At 48.8% G+C, this 19508-nt stretch overlaps 1 protein-coding gene across 7 annotated transcripts in view; it reads right to left on the bottom strand.

Moving 5' to 3' along the window:
* CLEC16A (C-type lectin domain containing 16A) overlaps nucleotides 1-19508 on the bottom strand; it is a 200864-nt gene that overhangs the window by 180520 nt on the left and 836 nt on the right. For all 7 annotated transcript variants that reach the window (XM_035022276.1, XM_035022275.1, XM_035022279.1 and 4 more), the window contains exons 2-3: nucleotides 8233-8361; nucleotides 4520-4653 (exon numbers count right to left, since the gene is read on the bottom strand). In XM_035022276.1, coding sequence (XP_034878167.1) covers nucleotides 4520-4653; nucleotides 8233-8361 — 263 coding nt within the window. The remainder of the gene's footprint in view (nucleotides 1-4519; nucleotides 4654-8232; nucleotides 8362-19508) is intronic.

Genomic DNA, 19508 nt, shown 5'->3' with positions numbered 1-19508 from the left:
GGCTGCCCTGACTCTGCAATGGTGGCCACAGGACCAGCTAGTTCTTCATGCTGGACTGGCAGGCAGAAATAAGTCTACAGGTCAGCTGCAGCCTGTGGGCCTGCAGTTTGCAACCCCGGCCTTGGGTCCTTGTCCACGCAAATCTGAGTCCTCCCCAGCCACCCTGCAAAGCGGGTGCTGCCATCCCCACTGTGTGTCCTGTGGGCAGCCAGTCTGTGAATGCTGCACCATCCCACCGCCGCCCCCCCAATAGTTAAAGGCAGAATGGGATCAACACCCACACCTGCAGGCAGATGTGGTAAGGCAGTAAAGCTCAATGGTTGGGAACCTGGCTACTCAAAATCTGGTCCTCAGACCCCACAGCCCAGCATCACCTGGAGCTCATCAGACACACAGAATCTTGGGCCCCAGCCCTGCCCACCGACTCAGATCTCTGGGGTGGACAAGGTACACTGGGCGTGTTAAGGAGCCCTGCTCGTATTTCAGAAGCCTTGCGTTCGAAGGGGACTTGGATCCACACTGCCCCTGCCACTTCTAGCTGGGTGACCCTGGGAAAGCCGCTTACCCTCCCCATTCTCCAGTTTCCTTGTCTAAAAACAGGAATAACAGTACCTTCCCCAGGGGTCTGCTGTGAGGATTAAAGCAGACGAAGCACTATGGACAGTGAGGGGCACAAAGCAAGCATGCAGTAATGGCAGCTACCATGTCTCTTAGTGCTATTACACGGAGACCCCAGAGACCCCACTGACCCTCCAGCCACCAGGGCTGAACACAGTTGGTCTTGGGAGGGAACAGGAAACAGACCGTTATTTCGTGCCAAAGAGGTACCCAACCTAAACCAAAGTACGACTAGAAAGGCTGACATCACCAAACGCACGCCAAAGAGCCATCCAGGAGCCCGGGGCGGCGAGAGGGACCATGGCAGGGCCCACTGCTGGGTTCTCCTCAGAAGCCAGCTCTCCAGGAAAGCCACTGCCCTCAGAAAAGCCTCCTGGGTGTTCTTGGCTTTATAGACAGGCCCTGCAGTCTGTAGTCTTAGCACAGTTTTCTGTACCTCCTGACTAACAATTCCTGAGGCAAATCCTGAAGCTCCAAGAGAGGAGGCAGTGGGTCCGGGCGGGGGGTCCTAAGAATCTTAATTGACTTGTTTAAAAATGACATTACACATATCATAACTCTTAAGTGTACAGCTTGATATATGTGGAAATTTACATACAGGTGAATCTAAATCCAGATACCTATGTATTTATATGTGTATATATAGTGTATACACACACACACGGGTATATACATACACACACCACAAATCTTGGTGTCCAGCTGGATGAATTTTTGCAAACATACACACCACGTAAGGACCCTCCAGATCAGACAGAACATACCTCTAGCTCCGCAGAAGGCTCCCTGACAGCCCTGCCCAGTCAGCCCCCTCTCCCCCACAGCAAGCCCTGGTTTGACTTGAAGCCCGCAGACTCGTACTGCCTGTTCTAGAGCTTCACATCCATGGACCACACGACACGCTTCTCGTGTCTGGCCTGTCACCGGTCACCATATCTGAGAGGTATCCGCGTTGCCGCACGCAGCGGCAAGAATCCACTCCTTTCCTCCGTTTTGCTACGTAGTGCTCTATTCTGTGCACAGTCCACAACCTACACGCCTAGAACCTTAACTTGGAACAAGCAGCCCAGGTGATGCTGAGGCCTAGAGCCCTTCTTCCCCATTCTGTCCTGGCTGTGGCTGGAGATGAACGAGCTGGCAGGAGAACGGACTACGGAGATGTCACGGGGAGCCCCACTGTGACTGGCTGGCGGCTTCCGGGCCAGTAGGGGCACGGACACCGCTGCCGGCACTTCAGACATACAACCACAGCCTCTCGGCTGCACTCTTGAGCTGGAAAAGCCACATGCTCCCATCATTCCCCAGCAGGGACTTTTCCAGGGCCTCCACAGGATGAACTCTGTGGGTGGTGAGGGCCACCGTGGGGGCAGCCGAGGTGTCTCTATTATTCGGCTGGGATTTTTCTACTACCCCCTCACTGGGTGGCCGACTTTCTGTGGTATCCTTTTCTCAACCCAGGAGTCTCTAAGTAATCTCAGTCTCTCGGGCCCTCTGTGACTTAGGTCACTGAACCCGACAGGCGACAGGTGCACTTGTGAAATGGCTGCTGGTAATAGTGAAAACCCGGAAAGCACCTCGATGACCGTGGGCAGGTTGAAGAGCTCAGGGCTCAGCAAGACGCAGCTCTGGAGCCACACTAGGTGGGGGCACGTGAACAGGCTGCATGAAGATCTGAGATACGGCAGGAAGTCGGAAAACAGAAAACAAATGGCAAAATGCTATGTGTCCACTGGACCGTGAGGGAGAGACTCTGCAGAACTTTTGCTTTCTATATTCTCATGCTGTTTGGTTTTTGGTGCTGTTGTTTCAGAATAAGGACGTTTCCTTCCTATGAATGGAAAATAAAAATGAGAGCCAAAGTCACGTGTCCTCCTCCCCCTACCCCCAAATCGAAGTGCTGTAAAAGGTGGTGATGTCTGCCCCTTCTGCAGGGCTTATAAAAAGCTCTCTGGTGAGTTCTTCCTAAAGACAGTGGCGTCTGCCTGCGTTTCTCATAGCATGGCCCCTTTTCAGTCCTAATTCAAGAAAAGCCATGTGATCCAGAAACTCCAGCATTTTCTACCATCCCAACTACCGTGGCTAGCTGGGCTTAGGCCGGATTACCCGAGAACAGACATTTGGGGGAACGCTGGATTTAACAATGAAAGCAGCTCCAGTGGACGCCTCCATCTGCCAGACCCCAGGCTCCGTTCTGCACATCTGCTGTCACACTTAATCCTCAGACCACTCTATTCCCCAGATACGAGTATCCTCTCCACTTCACAGAAGCAGAAACCGCAGCGGGGAGCGGAGAGTCCACCCCTGGAGCCCACACAAGGCCAACGTGGCAGAGCCGGGCCCGGGACCTGGTGGGTCACAGTCCAGAGCCTGCACCCCCGAGCCGGGTCTTCCCCGCTCGGAGTTTTCAGAAACCGCACACAATTCATATCCAGGGTAACAAAAGCTGTTAACACGGGAAACCACTTAGGGAGAGTGAGTCAACTCATATGTGTCAACTCATATTCGTTGGGAAGTGTGAGCAGAGACTCTTGGGACGGCAGCACCATCTAGTGGCTGCTTCCCAGAGCCACCATGCACAGCCAGGCCTGGGCCTCTCCCTGCCTCCTCTTGAGGGGGAATGCCACCACCTCTACCTCCTTCCACCCACCAGAAACTTTTTCTAAACCCGTCTTGGGGACCTAGAGCCTGCCTTTGACACAGACATTCAGCCACTTGTCTTCTCTTCCCTGCTTCTGGCAGGCAGGGCCTGCTGTAGTTGTCTTAGAGTAATAAAGCTAGAGGTCAAGCACGCAGGAAGAGAAGCTAAACCCGGTTTCTTGCCCTCGGATCTGCTGACAATTTGGGCTAGATAATCCTTTACTGTGCTGTTTGATGTTTAGCACCCCTGGGATCTACCCACCAGATGCCAACAACAACCCACCCCCCACCCACGACCACAACCAAGAATGTCCGCAGGCACTGACAAATGCCCTCCAGGGGCACAATCACCCCCAGCTGTGGACCCCTGAACTAACTCGGCTAGGCCGAAGCCCCTTCTGGATTCTGGCCTTGCTAGAGCTGTCACCACGGGCTGCCGACTGGAAATCCCTGGGCACTAAGTGAGGGCACGGCCCTCACAGGGTGGTTGTTTCAGATGTAGAGCTCGGGCTTAGTGAGGGCAGAGAAGCAGCTCCGAGCCGCACCCTTGCACCCTAGGCAGGCAAGTCAGCTGCCAGAGCCCACACCTTGCACACTCCTGGGCCATTCTTCCTCACCTTGCTGCTTCTAGCCTTTATTTCGTTGGCTGATGATTCAGCGACCCCAACAAGTTATAAAGAAAAAAATGGGAACAGCCCAGAATCACTGAGCAGAGGGGAGCCCTCTCAGCCCTTCACGGTACCACACCACGCAGGGATAAACTTGGTGTTATGGACCGAACTGCATGATACCACCACTCACACCAGGAAGCCCTAACCCCCACTGTGACTACAATATACACAGATGCTTTAAGGAGGTAATTAAGGTTAAACAAGGTCCTAGGGTGGGCCCCGATCAAAAAAAACTGGTGTCCTTCTAAGAAGAAGACACCAGAACTCTCTCTCCACGTGCACACATGCACACACACAAAAACTAAGGCCACACCAGAAGCAACAAGAAGACGGTCATCTACAAACCAGGACGAAAGGCCTCACCAGAAACTACCCCTGATGGCGCCTTGTTCATGGACTTCAAACCTCCAGAACTATGAGAAAACAGATCTCTGTGTTCTCAACCCCCAATCCAGGGCCTTCTGTTACAGCAGCCCAAGCACACAAAGACACAATGTTAAGCACAGACATGCAAAAGCAACACGAAAACCATGCCAAGCTACGTGCTACCAAAGCTCAGTGGTGAGGAGGCAAGTGTCAAGGATTGTCCTTACAAAGTGAGGTCTCGTGACTGATATTCTCAAAGAGGATGTTCAAGGTCTGCAGCAGCTGAACGCACACATAGCGGCCTGACTTCTGCCGCAGGATGTTCAAGAAGAAAACAAACATGTTCTTCTCCAGGAAGAAGCTGGGGAGAGAATGGAAAAGCATCAGTGGTTTGCTTCTACACGTGGAAATACAAATCATCCGGTGGCTACGTGCACAGCACACGGGTGTGGACAGCCCCCGACCCCCAAAGGCATCTGCAGAACAGCTGGATCACCCCGCCTGCAAGGCCCCAGCTTCCCCGCGGACGCCGTCCTCCACCACAGCAAAATGTGGCTTCTTGCACTCTCTCCCCAGAATGTGAGCACAGTGCTGATCCTGGGAAGCAGAATGGGGAAGATCTTAACGCACTGTGATTACACAGTAATCTACCTGTGCTGAGAAACCCACAAGGCAGCTTTTCCCATCTAATACTCTCTATCCTTAGTTTTCCTTACTAGGCCTCTTTCCTTTGCTTTGCTATCTTTGCGTGTTAAACAGCACCACCTGGAATTCCCTACAAAGGGGCAAGATAATGCTAGTAAAAGTTTCCAAATCTGGGGGGAAAGAACTGGAAGGGATTGAAGGGGCTGATGGGGGAGGGGGGCTACCCAGCCCCCAGGTCAGCTTCTGCCTTTCTTGTTCTAGACAGGACATCTGTCTACATGCAGCCTGGGAACGTGGACTTTTGGGGGTACACGCTGGCTCTTTTAGTCTTACAATGGAGACAGGACCCCCTGATGCCTTTCTTGAAGGGCAGAAAATGGTGTTTCTAGTTATGTGTTCTCTGTATGCAAGCTAAGACCAGGTAGTAACCGCTCCTCTGGGTGACTCAGACAGGTCCCCGCAGTCACGAGTGTCTGTCACTTGGTTCTGGGGGTCTCTCTCCCCTTGGCTGTCAGCTCCATGGTGGCAGGATCATGGGCCTGGCTCTTGCTCAGTGCTGCATAACTTCTGTTTGAATTCATTAAGAGGTAAACGAATAAGCAAACCAGAAAAACAAAATCAAACCTTTTCCAATTCTGATTCTGGGAGCCTGTCTGCCTACAGATGCCATGCACGTTGATCCCCAGAATATCTCTATCATTTGGCCTATTTTGTCTTCCTTTGCTTCAGGTTGAAGTCATCAGTGACTCCCAAGCATCCCCCAACAAGCTCACAGCAGCACCATGACCAACTTGGGAACTTGTTAAAATGTCTGCACCTAGACCTGGCCCAGGGACAGATTCTGCAGGTCTAGCATGAAATCCAGGAGCCTGGATTTTTAAAACTCCTTAGGGGAGGGAGGAGTTCCTTAGAAAAATGGCTAATTCTAGATCTGGGGCAGGGAAAATACAAGATGAGACTGCAGCATCTTAGAGTACAGGGAAGTAAGGAAGTGCTCAAAAAAACCAGAAGGACGGGGTGTGTCAAGGGACACGGGACCCAAACCTGAAAGAGCCCTCAGTTCCCAAAGCTGGACCTGGAGCAACACAAAAAATAACATGGTATTGGATCCAAAGTCTACTTTAATCCAATAATGCAGTATTGCGTTTTAATTAGTATTAATAACACAGCATTTAGTAACAGTACTGGACACAGTATACTTTAATCCAAAGTATATAATAAACATCCATGAGCCCATCTTGATATAAATAAATCACTGAATAAATAAACGGGAAGAAGAGACAAGTCTTCCGTGCAGAAGAATTTCAAATAATGTATGTAGAAACTCACCCCCCACTTCCAGAAGGTGGAGCTAAATTCCCACGTCCCCATGTGGGCTAAATGGAGCAACTCTCTTTCAAAGAACAGTGTAGGAAAAGGGGAGAAGAATAGCCGACACCACCTTAAGCAAGCGATCAGATTAACCTCACCAGAGAGCAGGTGGATATCGTGACTGCTGATATTGTGGGATGAGAAGCGCACCGTGGTCTTCTTCCCCATAACCCCCAGGCTAATCATGAGAAAGACATCACAGAAACCCAGACAGGGGTAGAGGGCATTCTACAGGACCCTTGGCCAGTACCTCTCAAAGCCATCAAGGTCAGGAAAACAAGACTGAAAATTTGTCACAGCTCAGAGGAGGCTGGGTCGACATGACAACTAAATGCACTGTGGGAGCCTGGGCTGTGTTCCTAGAGCAGCAAGGGGATCTTCATGGAAAAACTGGCAAAATCCAAATCAAGTCTGGAGTTTACTTAACACTAACGTACTAGGGTTAGCTTCTGTTTCCACAAATGCACCCTAGTCAGATAAGATATTAACAGTGCGGGAGATAGGGTGAGGGGTGTTTGGGAACTTTCTGTACCAATCTTGCGACTTTTCTATAAATCTAAAATTATTCTGAAAGATTAAAAATAAATTCTCCTGGGGAGCCATTTAGGAATCGCTGGGCCTCTAAGGGCTCAGCAGTTTTTCTGAGACAACAGATGGGCTCAGAAAGTCTACTCTAGTCAAGGGGGACACGGTTTCTAACCTTTAACCCAAAGGTCATTCACATTTTCAAAACAGACACCAACCAACCGATCGATTCCCTGTGCATCCTCAAAGGATGCCAGCCCCGTTTGCAGACAACACCTCCCCTTTACTCACATTTTCCTTTGGGGAAAAGGCCAGTGTCACAGGTTTGCATTTTCCACAAATAGCTTTATCTTAGGTAACCCTACTGATAAAAACAGAGAGCTATCTGGAAAATCAGAATATCTAAGAAGAAGCCAGGCTGGAAACAGAACACCTTTATTTGTTTTAAATGTGTTTTTTAAGTGGCCTCCATACTTGGAGTTGAGAATATTTCATATAAAAATAAAATCTGTGTTTGGTGGCTGTCATAAGCCAGATCCCTCTGCATTCAGACTCGGAGACAGGCCTACTGGGGAAGCTGCCCACAGCTTCCAGTCTTTGCTTTCTAACCGTCCAGGAGGGACGTCTTTACAAATGATCATGTGCTAACAGTTCTTGAGTGCCTACTCTGTACCAGGTGCTGGGCAGGAACTTTCTCTCTAAAGATGAGGAGGGGCTCCTGGGCAGGTCACTCGGCTGGGCATCCGACTCTTGATTCCCGCTCAGGTCATGATCTCAAGGTCATGAGATGGAGCCCTGCACTGGGGCTCCGTGCTGGCTGTGGAGCCTGCTTAAGACTCTCTCTGCCCCTCCCCCCTTAAAAAAATGAGGAAACTGAGGCTGTCCATGAATGAGGAGAAGCCCCTTCGCCGCTTACCAGCTGTGCGACCCTGAGCATAAATGGCAATGCTCATGACAGGAGGGCCTCCACCCCGGGGCAGCTGGGAGACTTAGATTATCTCATCGAGAGCTCAGCACTGCGCCTACCCAGCAGTAAACACAACAAAGATGAGCTCTTCGTGTCTCCCCAGGGCAAGGTCCCTTCAGTTCACTTAGAAGCTAACTTCCCAGGACATTTTCTCCTTCCTTCGGGGAGATTGTCAGACACTATTTGGAAAATTGTCTATCATGTTTCCAGATTTTTCAAGAGACACTCATTTCCCTGACGTTCCCACTGTCAGCTTACGTTTCTCCAGTGTTTCAAGGACATTTTATATAGATAGAGATACAGATTGAGATCTGCACAAGACCCAAATGGGTGTCAAATCCTGACGTCATCAGGAATGACTCATGGCATACATTCAGAATAATATTCAAAGGAAGGAGAGTCCAAAAACAAAAAACATTGGGAAACCCTTACTCAAATACAGAGCTGTCATTCTGATCTCCCCAAATCAGGATCTCAGTGATGGAACGGATGGTCTCCACTAGCAGGTTCCGGTTCTGTTCTGTGACTGTGGTGTTTTTGGTCAAGACGTGGTACAGATACCTGACAGAAAGGAAAGAAAATGACAGGTTACCAACTGAAATATATGCTAGGTTCAATGACCACTAGTGACATTCTGGGGATAATCTGGCTGTGCTTTTTCAGATGTGGTTAGCTCAACTCCCATTCGGAGAAGCAACTCACCACCCAAGAAAAATGGCAGGCAATGCTGTAAAGTGTTAACCGGAAACATGCCAACCCAAACAGACACAAGACAATCATCGAGCTCTTGAAAACGGCCGTCCTCAAACTCCCGTGTGCACAAGAATCACCTGGAAAGCTGGATAAAGTGGGGCTACTGGAGCCCAGCTGGAGACTCAGAAGCAGCGGGACTCACGGGCCTTTTCAACCCCCGGGGTGATTCTGATGCTGCTGAAGCAAATGGAAGCACATGGCCCAGGCCGAGCATCTAGCATAAAAACCCTCAGCCAGGCTGATGCAGAGCTTTAGAAGAAGAGCCCCAGATTAGGGAGGGGAGATCCCAAAGCCAGTCCCTGGGGCAAATATCATGTACAATCAAGACTACCCTTGGGGGGCGCCTGGGTGGCTCAGTTGGTTAAGCGTCCAACTCTTGATTTCAGCTCAGGTCATGATCTCAGGGTTGTGGGATCGAACCCTGAGTTGGGGCTCCCTGCTCAAAGACAGAAAATGGCCCTCTCCCTCTGCTCCTCCCCCACTTGCATGCTCGCTCTCTGTCTCACTCTCTTTTTTTTTTTTTTTTTAAAGATTTTATTTGACAGAGAGAGAGAGACAGCGAGAGAGGGAACACAAGCAGGGGGAGTGGGAGAGTGAGAAGTAGGCTTCCTGCAGAGTAGGGAGCCCGATGTGGGGCTCGATCCCAGGACCCTGGGATCATGACCTGAGCTGAAGGCAGACGCTTAACGACTGAGCCACCCAGGTGCCCCTCACTCTCTCTCTCTTACATAAAATCTTTAAAAACAACAAAAAAAATGGGTACCTGGGTGATGCAGTCGGTTAAGCATCTGACTCTTGGTTTCAGCTCAGGTCATGATCTCAGGATTCTGAGATTGAGCCCTGTGCCCGACTCTGCGCTCAGCGTGGGGTCTGCTTAAGACTCTTTCCCTCTCCCTCTGCCCCCCACCCCGTGCATGCACCCTCTCTCTCTCTCAAGTAAATAAATCATAAAAAAAAATGGAATGCCCATCAGAACTCACAGCTCAAATGAAGTGGGTGGCTTGTAGTTCAAGGCACTGACCTCATTTGCTGGGTACCCGCTGTAGGGGGGTGTCTGGGAGGCTATGGCCCTGAGCTTCACCCACCCAAGTGTTCCTGGAAGGCCTCTGCTGCCCCAGTCCTGTGCCTGCCGCTGGGGTAGAGGCAGGTAGACCCAGTCCCATCCTCAGGCCTCTACCAGTGGTCAGGGCAACCAGAAGAATCACTGAGGCCAGTCCTGGGTGATGTGGGGACTAGCGCCTGGCCAGATGCCCTGGGAGTGCCACCTGCACAGCTTTAAGAGTATTGTTGCAAAGGGCAAGACTTCACTCTTTTCTATGGCTGAGTCATGTTCCATTGTATATATATACACCACATCTTCTTTACCCTTTCATCTAGCGACGGGCAGCTGAGCTCTTTTCCATAATTTGCCCATTGTTGATAATGCTGCTATAAACATCGGGGTGCATGTATCCCTTCCAAGAAGACTTGAAGACGCTGACACCCCTGCCTCCTGGCTCCCAAAGGCGCTCCCTCCTCTCCCTCAGGGTTGTCCCTCAATTTTTTTTTAAGATTTTATTTCTAAGTAATTTCTACACCCAACGTGGGGTTCAAACACACAACCCTGAGATCAAGAATCTCACTACCACTGCGCCAGCCAGAAGCCCCCCTCCCTTCGAGTTAGTATTTTTGTATCTGATGTGGATGGAGCTAGAGAATGTAACACAAAGCGAAATAAGTCAGTCAGAGAAAGACAAAAACATTATGATCTCACTCCTATGTGGAATTTAAGAAACAAAACAAACATGGGGGAAAAAAGAGAGGCAAACCAAGAAACACTCTTAACTATAGAGAACACACTGATGGTTACCAGAAGGGGGGATGGGTGAAATAGGTGACGGGGATTAAGGAGTGCACTTGTGATGAGCACGATCACTAAATTCTACACCTGAAACTAATTACACTGTCGACTAAGTGGAATTTAAAAACTTGAAAAAAAATTAAAAATAAATAAAATAAAAAGACAGCATGTCCAGGGCCCAGACTGACTTAAGCTGTCATGGTTTGGGAAGAAAAGGGGGACACCAAGAGGAACTGACTCAAGAAGAGTCACCTATGACTTCTTTTATGGCTACCTTCAGTTTGGAGGTGGGGCTGGTGAGAGCAAGACAGAGGGATGGGATCCTACCATCGAAAATCCCCCCAAATGGGTAGGTTATAAAGAGGTAGAACCTTGCAGATGGAACAGTAAGGCCTAATCTGCTTTAGGGGGCTGGGTTTTATTTAATATTGTTGCTGTTATATTTTAAAGACCGTACAGTGAGTCACTTAATCACTGAATCAAAGATTGCATGCAACTTCTAACACACAGTAACTAGAACAGCTCTCCAAATACAGAAATCTCCACCACCTGCGCCCCAAATCTACCAGCAAGGCTGCACGTGGGGGTGGAGGCCAGTTTCCCCCTGTGCGAAGGGGACTCCACAGCACTGAAGCACCCCGGATGAAATGCAGGAGGACCCACTCGTGAATCTCTGCCTCCACCTCCCCTCCTATGCATTTTCCCCCAAGAAGCTGAGTGGAGTTTTCCAAATTGTGCTTCAAGGGCCCCCTACATCAGAATCCCCCTTCGGCTGCAGATTCTAGCTCCCCACCCCAGACGCACCCACCGAAGCTGACTCAAGTGTGCATTCTGAACCAGCTCCCACTAAGGTTTCGGCGTTGCTGCATCACTCACCCCATGGCCACCAGTGACACTCGGCATGTGGCCCACAGTATGCCCCCTACCCTGCTGGGACAGGCTTCGTGGGCAGCGTCGGGGGGAAGGGCAGATCCTCCCCACTCTGGCGTTTCCCTCTGCGGAGATCATTCACAGCATCCCACTAACACACTCCTGGCCCAATGGGAGAGGCAGTGGCTTTTATGGCTCCGAAGATGCCCAAGAGGGATAGGACGGTTTAAAATCTTTAGGACCAGCCCTGACTTCTAACTCTTGGCATCTCTTGGTGAAGCCTTCTGTGTTGAGAAGCGGAGCTGGTGTGCTGTTAAGGATATGCAGTTGAATGAACAGGCACCAGGCACCCACGTGGGGGCAGCAAGTAGCTTCCCTGAGTACGGGCGCTCCCACCTTGGGGAAGTGAAACCCACGGGGTCGTTTTGATTGAAGGTGTAGTTTCATCACATCCATGCAAAGGAGGTAGAGTCACAAGATTTATTCCTTACAGATCCCAGGAGCTGGGGGCCCGGGGTCGTGCAATGAGTCAGAGGATGGGCAGTTCTCCATCACGGGAGATGGTACGGGAGCAGGACACAGCAGGGTAGCAAGCACCTGTTACTGTGAAGTTTCTGTTTTACCTTGCAGTTTGGCTTAGCATACATCTGGAACTGATTTTTCTGTGTATGGTGTAAGATATTGGCTAAAATTAATTTTTTCCATATGGAAATCTAGTTGACTCAGCGTCATTTACTGAAAAGGTCTTCAGTTCTCTCTCCAATGCACTCTAATGTCACCCCTGTCATTTATCAGATGACTGCACTTGTGGGAACTCTTTCTGAATGCTCTAGTTCCACGGATCTATTCGTTTACCTTTGTGCTGATACCACGGTGTCTGATTTTTGCAGCTTTACGATAAATCCTGCTATGTGATAATGGAAGTCCTCCAACTTCTTTCCCTTTGTTTTTTCATTATTGTATTGGCTATTCTTGGCCCTTTACATTTCCATATAAATTTTAAAATCCCCTTCTCAACTTCCACAAAACTACTTGCTAAGATTTCCTTTAAGATTGCCCTAAATCTTGGGGCGCCTGGATGGCTCAGTCGTTAAGCGTCTGTCAAATAAATAAATAAATAAATAAATAAAAATCTTAAAAAAAAAGATTGCCCTAAATCTCTAGCTAAATATAGAGGGAACTGACATCTTTACAATAAGGTAACATCATGACATTTACATTTCTCTCATTGTTGGCTGGACAGGGTCTGGCACATCTTTTGCTAGATTTATTTGTAGGTAACCGATGTTTTTTGATGCTGTTGTAAAATGGTAGCGCCTGAAATACTCATTTTCTAAATGTCTGCTGTTGGTAGATGCAAACACCCACTACATCTCAACCTCCAAATTTCTATGATGATTGTACCTGTACCTTGCTCATCTTTTCACGCCCCACTATACCCTAGCACACTGTTTTAGGTAATGGGAAAGGGAAGGAAGGAAGGAAGGGAGGGAGGGAGGGAGGGAGGGAGGGAGGAAGGAAGGAAGGAAGGAAGGAAGGAAGGGAGAGGCCCTCAACATATGTTTGCTTAAATGTACGGGGGCAGGGGGGGGATAGCTGAATGGATTAAGGTTTAATATTTTAACGCTGCACCTAATTCCTGAGCTTTGGAAGATCAAGTAATTCAACTATCTAGAGATATCAATATAGCTTAATAACTTTCTGATTTTGAGCGTAACACTCATTTTAGGAAGGTTGAATGCTTCAACAACAAAAGAGACCTGTCAATTACGCCACTGCCCAGAGATGAGCACTGCTGGAATGTGATCTGTTTCCTTGGGTCTTGTCCTTTGCTGTGGATATTCAGGTAGTTGAGCTCCTGCTGCAGATCCATTTCCCTGCTCATCTTTCCCACCCCCTCTTAGGGTAATAAAAGCATTTTTGTTATTGACAACCATTTGCAAGCATCTATAATGGCTACACAGTTGACAGGACAAGCACAGCAGTTACTCTTCTGCTGGACATTAGGATTCCTCATTGTTTAGATGATCAACAATGTTACCATGGCTGTCTTGGTGTGCAAGGCTCTGTCCCTATCTCAGATAAGTTTCCAAGGGCAGAAGGACAGAGTTTTCTCTTACAATGATCACTGGTACAATGAAAACATTTTCTCTCAAACTCTGTGTGTGCACATTTTTATCATCATCATCAAAACAGCTGCAGCTAGGCTCTTTTGCAAGGCCCTCTTCTGAGTGCTTCAGATGTATTCACTCATTAAACCCTTAAAATAAGCGGGGTTGATGCTCTGGGGAGCTGAGGCTCTGGGAGGCTAGGATCTGCCCAGAGTCCTGATGCAGGGGACCCAGGCAGTCTGACTCCAGACCCCTTGCTTATAACCATGATAGGATAGAAAATGCAAACAACGAAGTAAACACTATTATTAGCAAGCATTTACATGAAGTTATAAATGAATGCCTAGCATGCAAGGAAACCAAGCAGCTAAACAATAAACAAAAAGGCATGAAAATACATATCCGATCTTAAAGTCAGTACTTATAACTGACCCTTACTCTATTTCTTCAGAAAACAGCCAACATCATTATATCTCCAGCACAAGTTCTGTAAAATATAGAATCTCAATATCAGACCCTGCAAAGGCGTGTGCTCTACGTTGAGCGATAAGCTGAAGAGTCTGAAATGTTTGGATAGAAAACCATAGCCTGTTGCCAGCGCACAACGAACACACCAGAGACTCCTCGCCAAGGACGATGAACTGTAAACAAATTCTGCCTCCACAGACCCTGCTCTCTCAAGAGGCACTTATTTCACAGGTTAAACCATTACAGTCAATAATCATTATGTCCACTTCAGAGACACACACTAAGTTCATACAAGTTTTATGACCTGTATCATAATATGCCTCTTAGGATGCTCCTACTGGAAAATCCTGAAACTTAAGCTAAAGTGTGAGGAAGGATAAGTGGAGTGGCAGAGGCCTAAGGAGACCAGAAGTCCACTCCCCACAAAGCACACATCCCCAAATAACAATGTCTGGGGGACAGAGGGACACGGAGCCTTTGTCTGTTCGGTCTGCTCAGCACCAGAGCAGAGACTACCCAGAGCATTCCCTCTGTGCCTTGGGAACAACACGTGGTCAATGCCCGGCCCTCTGGCCTATAGGACAAGGAGAAGCTCCACATGGGGTGCAATGAGACCAGAGGATTGGGGACAAGTGTGATAAGTGGTGCTTCTCCCGATGAATCACCCCAGAAAGATGTCAAACTGGGCCAGCCAGTGAGACTGGGTCTGAGATTTGGGATGCTGACAACCACACAGGGGTGTAGGCAGGGCTTGCAGCCCTACACACAAAGTCACAGCTCCAGCATGGACACGGGGACCAAACTGGCCAGAGCAGGCCATTGTTAAGAAAAGCCTGGCCAGAACTTGCCTCTTTCATTCACCTGTGACAAATACTCGCTGATCACTCATTGTGTGCCAGGCCCTGTGCCAGCATCTGACAATTCCCAGGTGAACAAGCCACCCAGGTCTCTGTCCTTGTGAAGCTTATGCTCAAATCGGGAGAGACAACATATGCTCAAGTAAGACCATTTGTGACAGCAAAAGGACAAGCCTGAGGAACCCTGGCCAGCTTCCTGGGGATCTAACTCACGGCTGGGACAAAGCTTGAAAAGCCCAGAGCATCTAACAGCTGGTCTAACTGTGGCGATGGGAAGACTGTACATGACAATGTATTAATTGAGTGGGAGTGAGGACAAGTGACATTAGAGATGACGGTAGAGCTTCTTGCTGCTGAAGTCACCAGGGCAATTTTTATGGAAGAATTGGTATTTTAGTAATACAGTGGGCATTTCGATGGGCAGGAAGAGGAGAGCTCAAGTGGAGAGAGCAAAGATGCAGACAGGCGGGCATGTGAGGTGTGTGTCACAGAGAGTGAGACAGGAGGCCCATCAAAGTGAAGCAGCACAAGAAACACCCCTGGATTAGGGGAGGCGGCCACTGTCACTTCCCAGAAGGCCGCAGCGGTCCAACTGGATGCCCACCTCCTGCTGGGCCCTCCCCCAACCTACCCTGCAAATTTTGGCTGGACCACAGTACTCCTGTTAAAAAAAAAAACAACAAAAAACCTTCAAGGGCTGCCCACTGTTCTCAGCCTGATGTCCAAATTCCTTAATGTGATTTAAGGAGAGTTCTTTGTGACCTCTCCTGCCTCATCGATCTGCTCTGGGGTCCTACACTTCCCCCTGCCCCCATATGCAAGCCCTTGCTGAATGACTTGAGCCCCTCCTTCTCTCTCTCTCCTCCAGGCCTCTCAATCACTGTTTCCTCTGCCTACAGCATCCCCGCGTCCACCCTCCCCCCTATAGTCTGGCACACCTCTCATCTTTTAGACCTCCCTTTAAATGGGTGTCTGCCTACCAAGGATGCTCCTGACTCCCTAGCCTGCATTAGAAGGCCCTCACCTGTGCTCCAAAACTAGAAGGATGGCAACAGAGTCTAGAGCACTCTGAAGGCCTGGATGGAAGAACTTGGACTTGACATAATGGGTGCCTCGGGCTCATTATAAGTGGAATGGTGAATATGATATCCTTAAAAAAAAAAATTAGTCTGGCAATACTATACCCTTAAAAATAATCGGTGCTGGGGCGCCTGGGTGGCTCAGTCGTTAAGCGTCTGCCTTCGGCTCAGGTCATGATCCCAGGGTCCTGGGATCGAGCCCTGCGTCAGGCTCCCTGCTCCGCAGGAAGCCTGCTTCTCCCTCCCCCACTCCCCCTGCTGTGTTCCCTCTCTCGCTGTCTCTGTCTCTCTCAAAAAAATAAAATCTTTAAAAAAAAAAAAAAATCAGTGCTATCTTAGGCAAAAGTTGACTAAACTGGGAACAGGTGAGCATCTGCCTGCTAGATACACATTCCCCTTCTCTTTGGGTAAGAACCCCAGATTTTCCCAGGGGAAACCACCCCTTTCTCTCTCTGTCCACTAGCTTGGGAGGAGCTGATGCTGCCCCAGTTCCGGGCAAGGGCCAATTATAGCAACCCATACCCCTGGCCACAGTGACTGGCTCAGGGTCAGGCATGAGACCCCAGGTTGGTCCAACTATACTCACTTCTGGACAATATTTAGAGAAAAAGCTTTTTCCCACGGATTGCTAGACTGATACGATGTAAGCCTAGAGCCTGCTGAGAATGACACCAACAACACAGAAGAAAGCTGAGACAAGAACTGGAAAGAGACAGATGCTGACAGCTTTGTCTGAACACCTGGACTTGGCCATGGCTTAGCTAGGACAGACTGCTCAGGGACAGGAGCCAATCAGTTCTGTTTGGGGCATAAGGCAATTCCAGCTGGGTTTCGGTCACTCACAACTAAGAATCTTGACCCACACATAAAGGTAATCAGAATTAAGGGGACAGCACAACACAACACCAAAACAGTTCTACCAAGCTGTGGACTTGCGGTTCCTGCTAAAGGTGATCTTTCAGAAGCAATCACACAACTCCATCTCAGTAAAGGTTCTGCTTGCTGGTGGGCATTTGTTAGTCAGTGTCACGGCCTTGCTACTAGTCTGGGCAATAAACCACCCGTGACGTGTAGCCAATAACCTCTTACTATCTCAGTCTGCTTCGACTGAATCTCTAACTCGATTCAGTACACAAGGACCACAGGCACACAGTTTTCCATTACTTAGCAAAGTCGAACCCTGTCTAACAGAAAGATTCCTTTCCAGTTTGAAAGCTGAGAATGTTAGAAGAATAATGTGGTTCAAAAGCAATTCCCACTCTCTGTACTATCTTCTCGATTTTTCTTTAAATCTCAAACTGTTCTTAAAAATAAAGTCTATTTTTTTTAAAATAAAAAATAAAGTCTATTTTTAAAACGGGGAGGGCTCCTAGGTGCTTTTCATGTCCAAAAAAACCTTTTTTTAAAAAAAAAATCTAAATTCTTATTCTTAATCTTTCCTCTCCACCCACACTGCCCTAGGTCAAGCTAAGAGTATATTAGGGTGATCAAGACTTTCCCAGTTTTAGCACTGAAAGTCCCATGTCCTGGGAAATCCCTCAGTCCCAGGCACACCAGGATGGTTGGTCACCCTTCGTGTCAGATGAAGCCCAAGCCCTGTTCTACCTCCAGTCTTATTTCCTACAACCACCAGCACCACATTGATACTCCACAAACCCCAGGGTCCCCCTCCCACATCCTGCAGCCCCACATGATGGCTCTGTCCTTGAAGACTCTGCTCTGGTGTTGCCTCCCCCAGAAAGCTTCCAAGGGTTCCTACAGAACCCTGACTACAGAGCTCCCAGCACTTGTCCTGCTGTACAGTCACTGGCTTTATGGCTGTCTCCCCCACCAGCCTGTGAACTCAGGGAATGAGCTGTTCTGTACCTAAGGCCTAAGATGCTTACTATCAGAGCCAAATGAAGAACATCACAAGCACTGGAGTGAGCACTAGCTGTTTATGACACTCTTTTCCAAGTCATTTTGGGATCTTCTAAGCCCCACAGCAGTCTGCAAATTGCCAGGTTCCTCAGACTGTAATATGGATTAAGCTGATCTGCCTGATCCAGGACAGGCAGCTCAGGTTTCCAAAAGCACCCAATGGCCTTTTAACCTCAACAATGAACCTGGGCAGTTCCCAGATACTTCAAAGGAATCTGTGAACCTTTACCATTCCCTGGCTGGCTGGTGGGTAAAGATGCCCCATCAGGCAGAGAGACTCAACCAAGTTGAAAGTTTGCCCAAACTGACTTAGGAAGCAGCTTCCTTCAGAAAGACAGTGCAGTGGTGCGAGCACTGAAGTCAGATCCAGGCTTTTTGACCGTTTCAGTTGTTGTCACCTTGTGGCAAGTGACTTAACCTCTTTGAACCTTAGTTTCCACTTCTATAAAATGGAAAACAGTAACAGTTCCTATAACTCACAGACTTGTGAGGACTAAAGGAAATAACACACAGGAAGTCCTCAATAAGTACCTGGCACCAAAAAAAAAAAATGCATTCAATAATTATTAAAGTATTTTACAAGGGCTGGAGGCAGGCAGAGCTAGGTGAAAGCCTGCAGGTGCCTGGATGCTGGCCAGAGGCCCAACGTCCTTTAGATAACCATCCTCCCCTTCTCAGCCACATCTACCCACTCTCTAAATTCCTGAAATCCTTCTGCCTCTCCCTTTCCAGTCCAGCTGCCGTCCCATTTAAGATTCCTGACTTCCCTACACACCCCCATCCTGTCCTGTGCCTCTCTCCTCCCTATGTCCTCTCATCACTTCCCTAAAACCATTCCTTACGACATACTGATCCCTCCTGCCCCCCCAACTCTTTGAGACTCACAAACATTTATGAAACGCCTGTTCCGTGCTAGAAAAGACATAGCTGAGAAGCACAGCACCCCGACCCCTGGCCAAATGAGAAGCCCCAGCTGATTTCCCTCCCACCAATCCTTTCCCTGGGCCCCTGTCTTCCTTCTACTGCTCCCTGCCTCCCCCCTCTAACCTTCTTCCTTCCCATTAGTAATCTTCAGAGCTCCCTCTGGAAACCAGCCTATTTCTTACCACCAAAGGATTGCCTACTCCCAACCCAAATGCCCCCCAACTAGATTTTCCTCCCTGAAGTCATTCCCTCCACAAAAATTTCTATTTTCCATCGCCTCACCCCCCCCCCAAATCCTAGGTTTGTCTGCATGCTCTGGACCTGTCCCCAATTCACCCATTTTTTCCCCACTCTTTCGGTAGCCACTGAGCTCCTACTGTGTGCCAGGCACAGCGCTAGATGCTGGAAATACAGCTGTGAGCAGAACAAAGCAGTCTCTGCTCTCCTGGAAGTACCAGTTTAGGAGCAGACAGAAAAGAAGTAAAAAACAGGGTAAAGGCAGATAGTGAAGACAGGCATTGAACGAAAGCAAGAGAAAGATCAGAAGGAAAGGAACTGAAGTGGGGAAGCACTTTAGGTAGGGTGGTCTGGGAAGGCCTTACCTAGCTGATAAACACAGCTGCAACTATTAGCCACCTACAGTGTAAGAGACACTAGATCAATCTCTTTCCATGCATGATATTATTGAATGCTTGAACAGTGTACACCATCCCCATTTGCAGATGGGGAACCAGAGGCTCAAGGAAGTGATTTGGCCAAGGTCACACAGCCATTAAGCGGTAGAATCAGGATTTGAATGCAGGTCTGACTGCAAGGCCATTCTGTGCACTCCTGCTTCCCAGGACCATGTTGGCCACCTGTCCTCCCCCAGAGCTCTACTTCTGAT

The sequence above is a fragment of the Mirounga leonina genome, unplaced genomic scaffold (assembly GCF_011800145.1).
Source record: "Mirounga leonina isolate KUSES-001 unplaced genomic scaffold, KU_Mleo_1.0 Mir_175, whole genome shotgun sequence".
In the NCBI taxonomy this organism is placed as follows: domain Eukaryota; kingdom Metazoa; phylum Chordata; class Mammalia; order Carnivora; family Phocidae; genus Mirounga; species Mirounga leonina.
The sequence above is the reverse complement of the archived record's forward strand: the minus strand, read 5'-3'. Positions and strand labels throughout refer to the sequence as shown.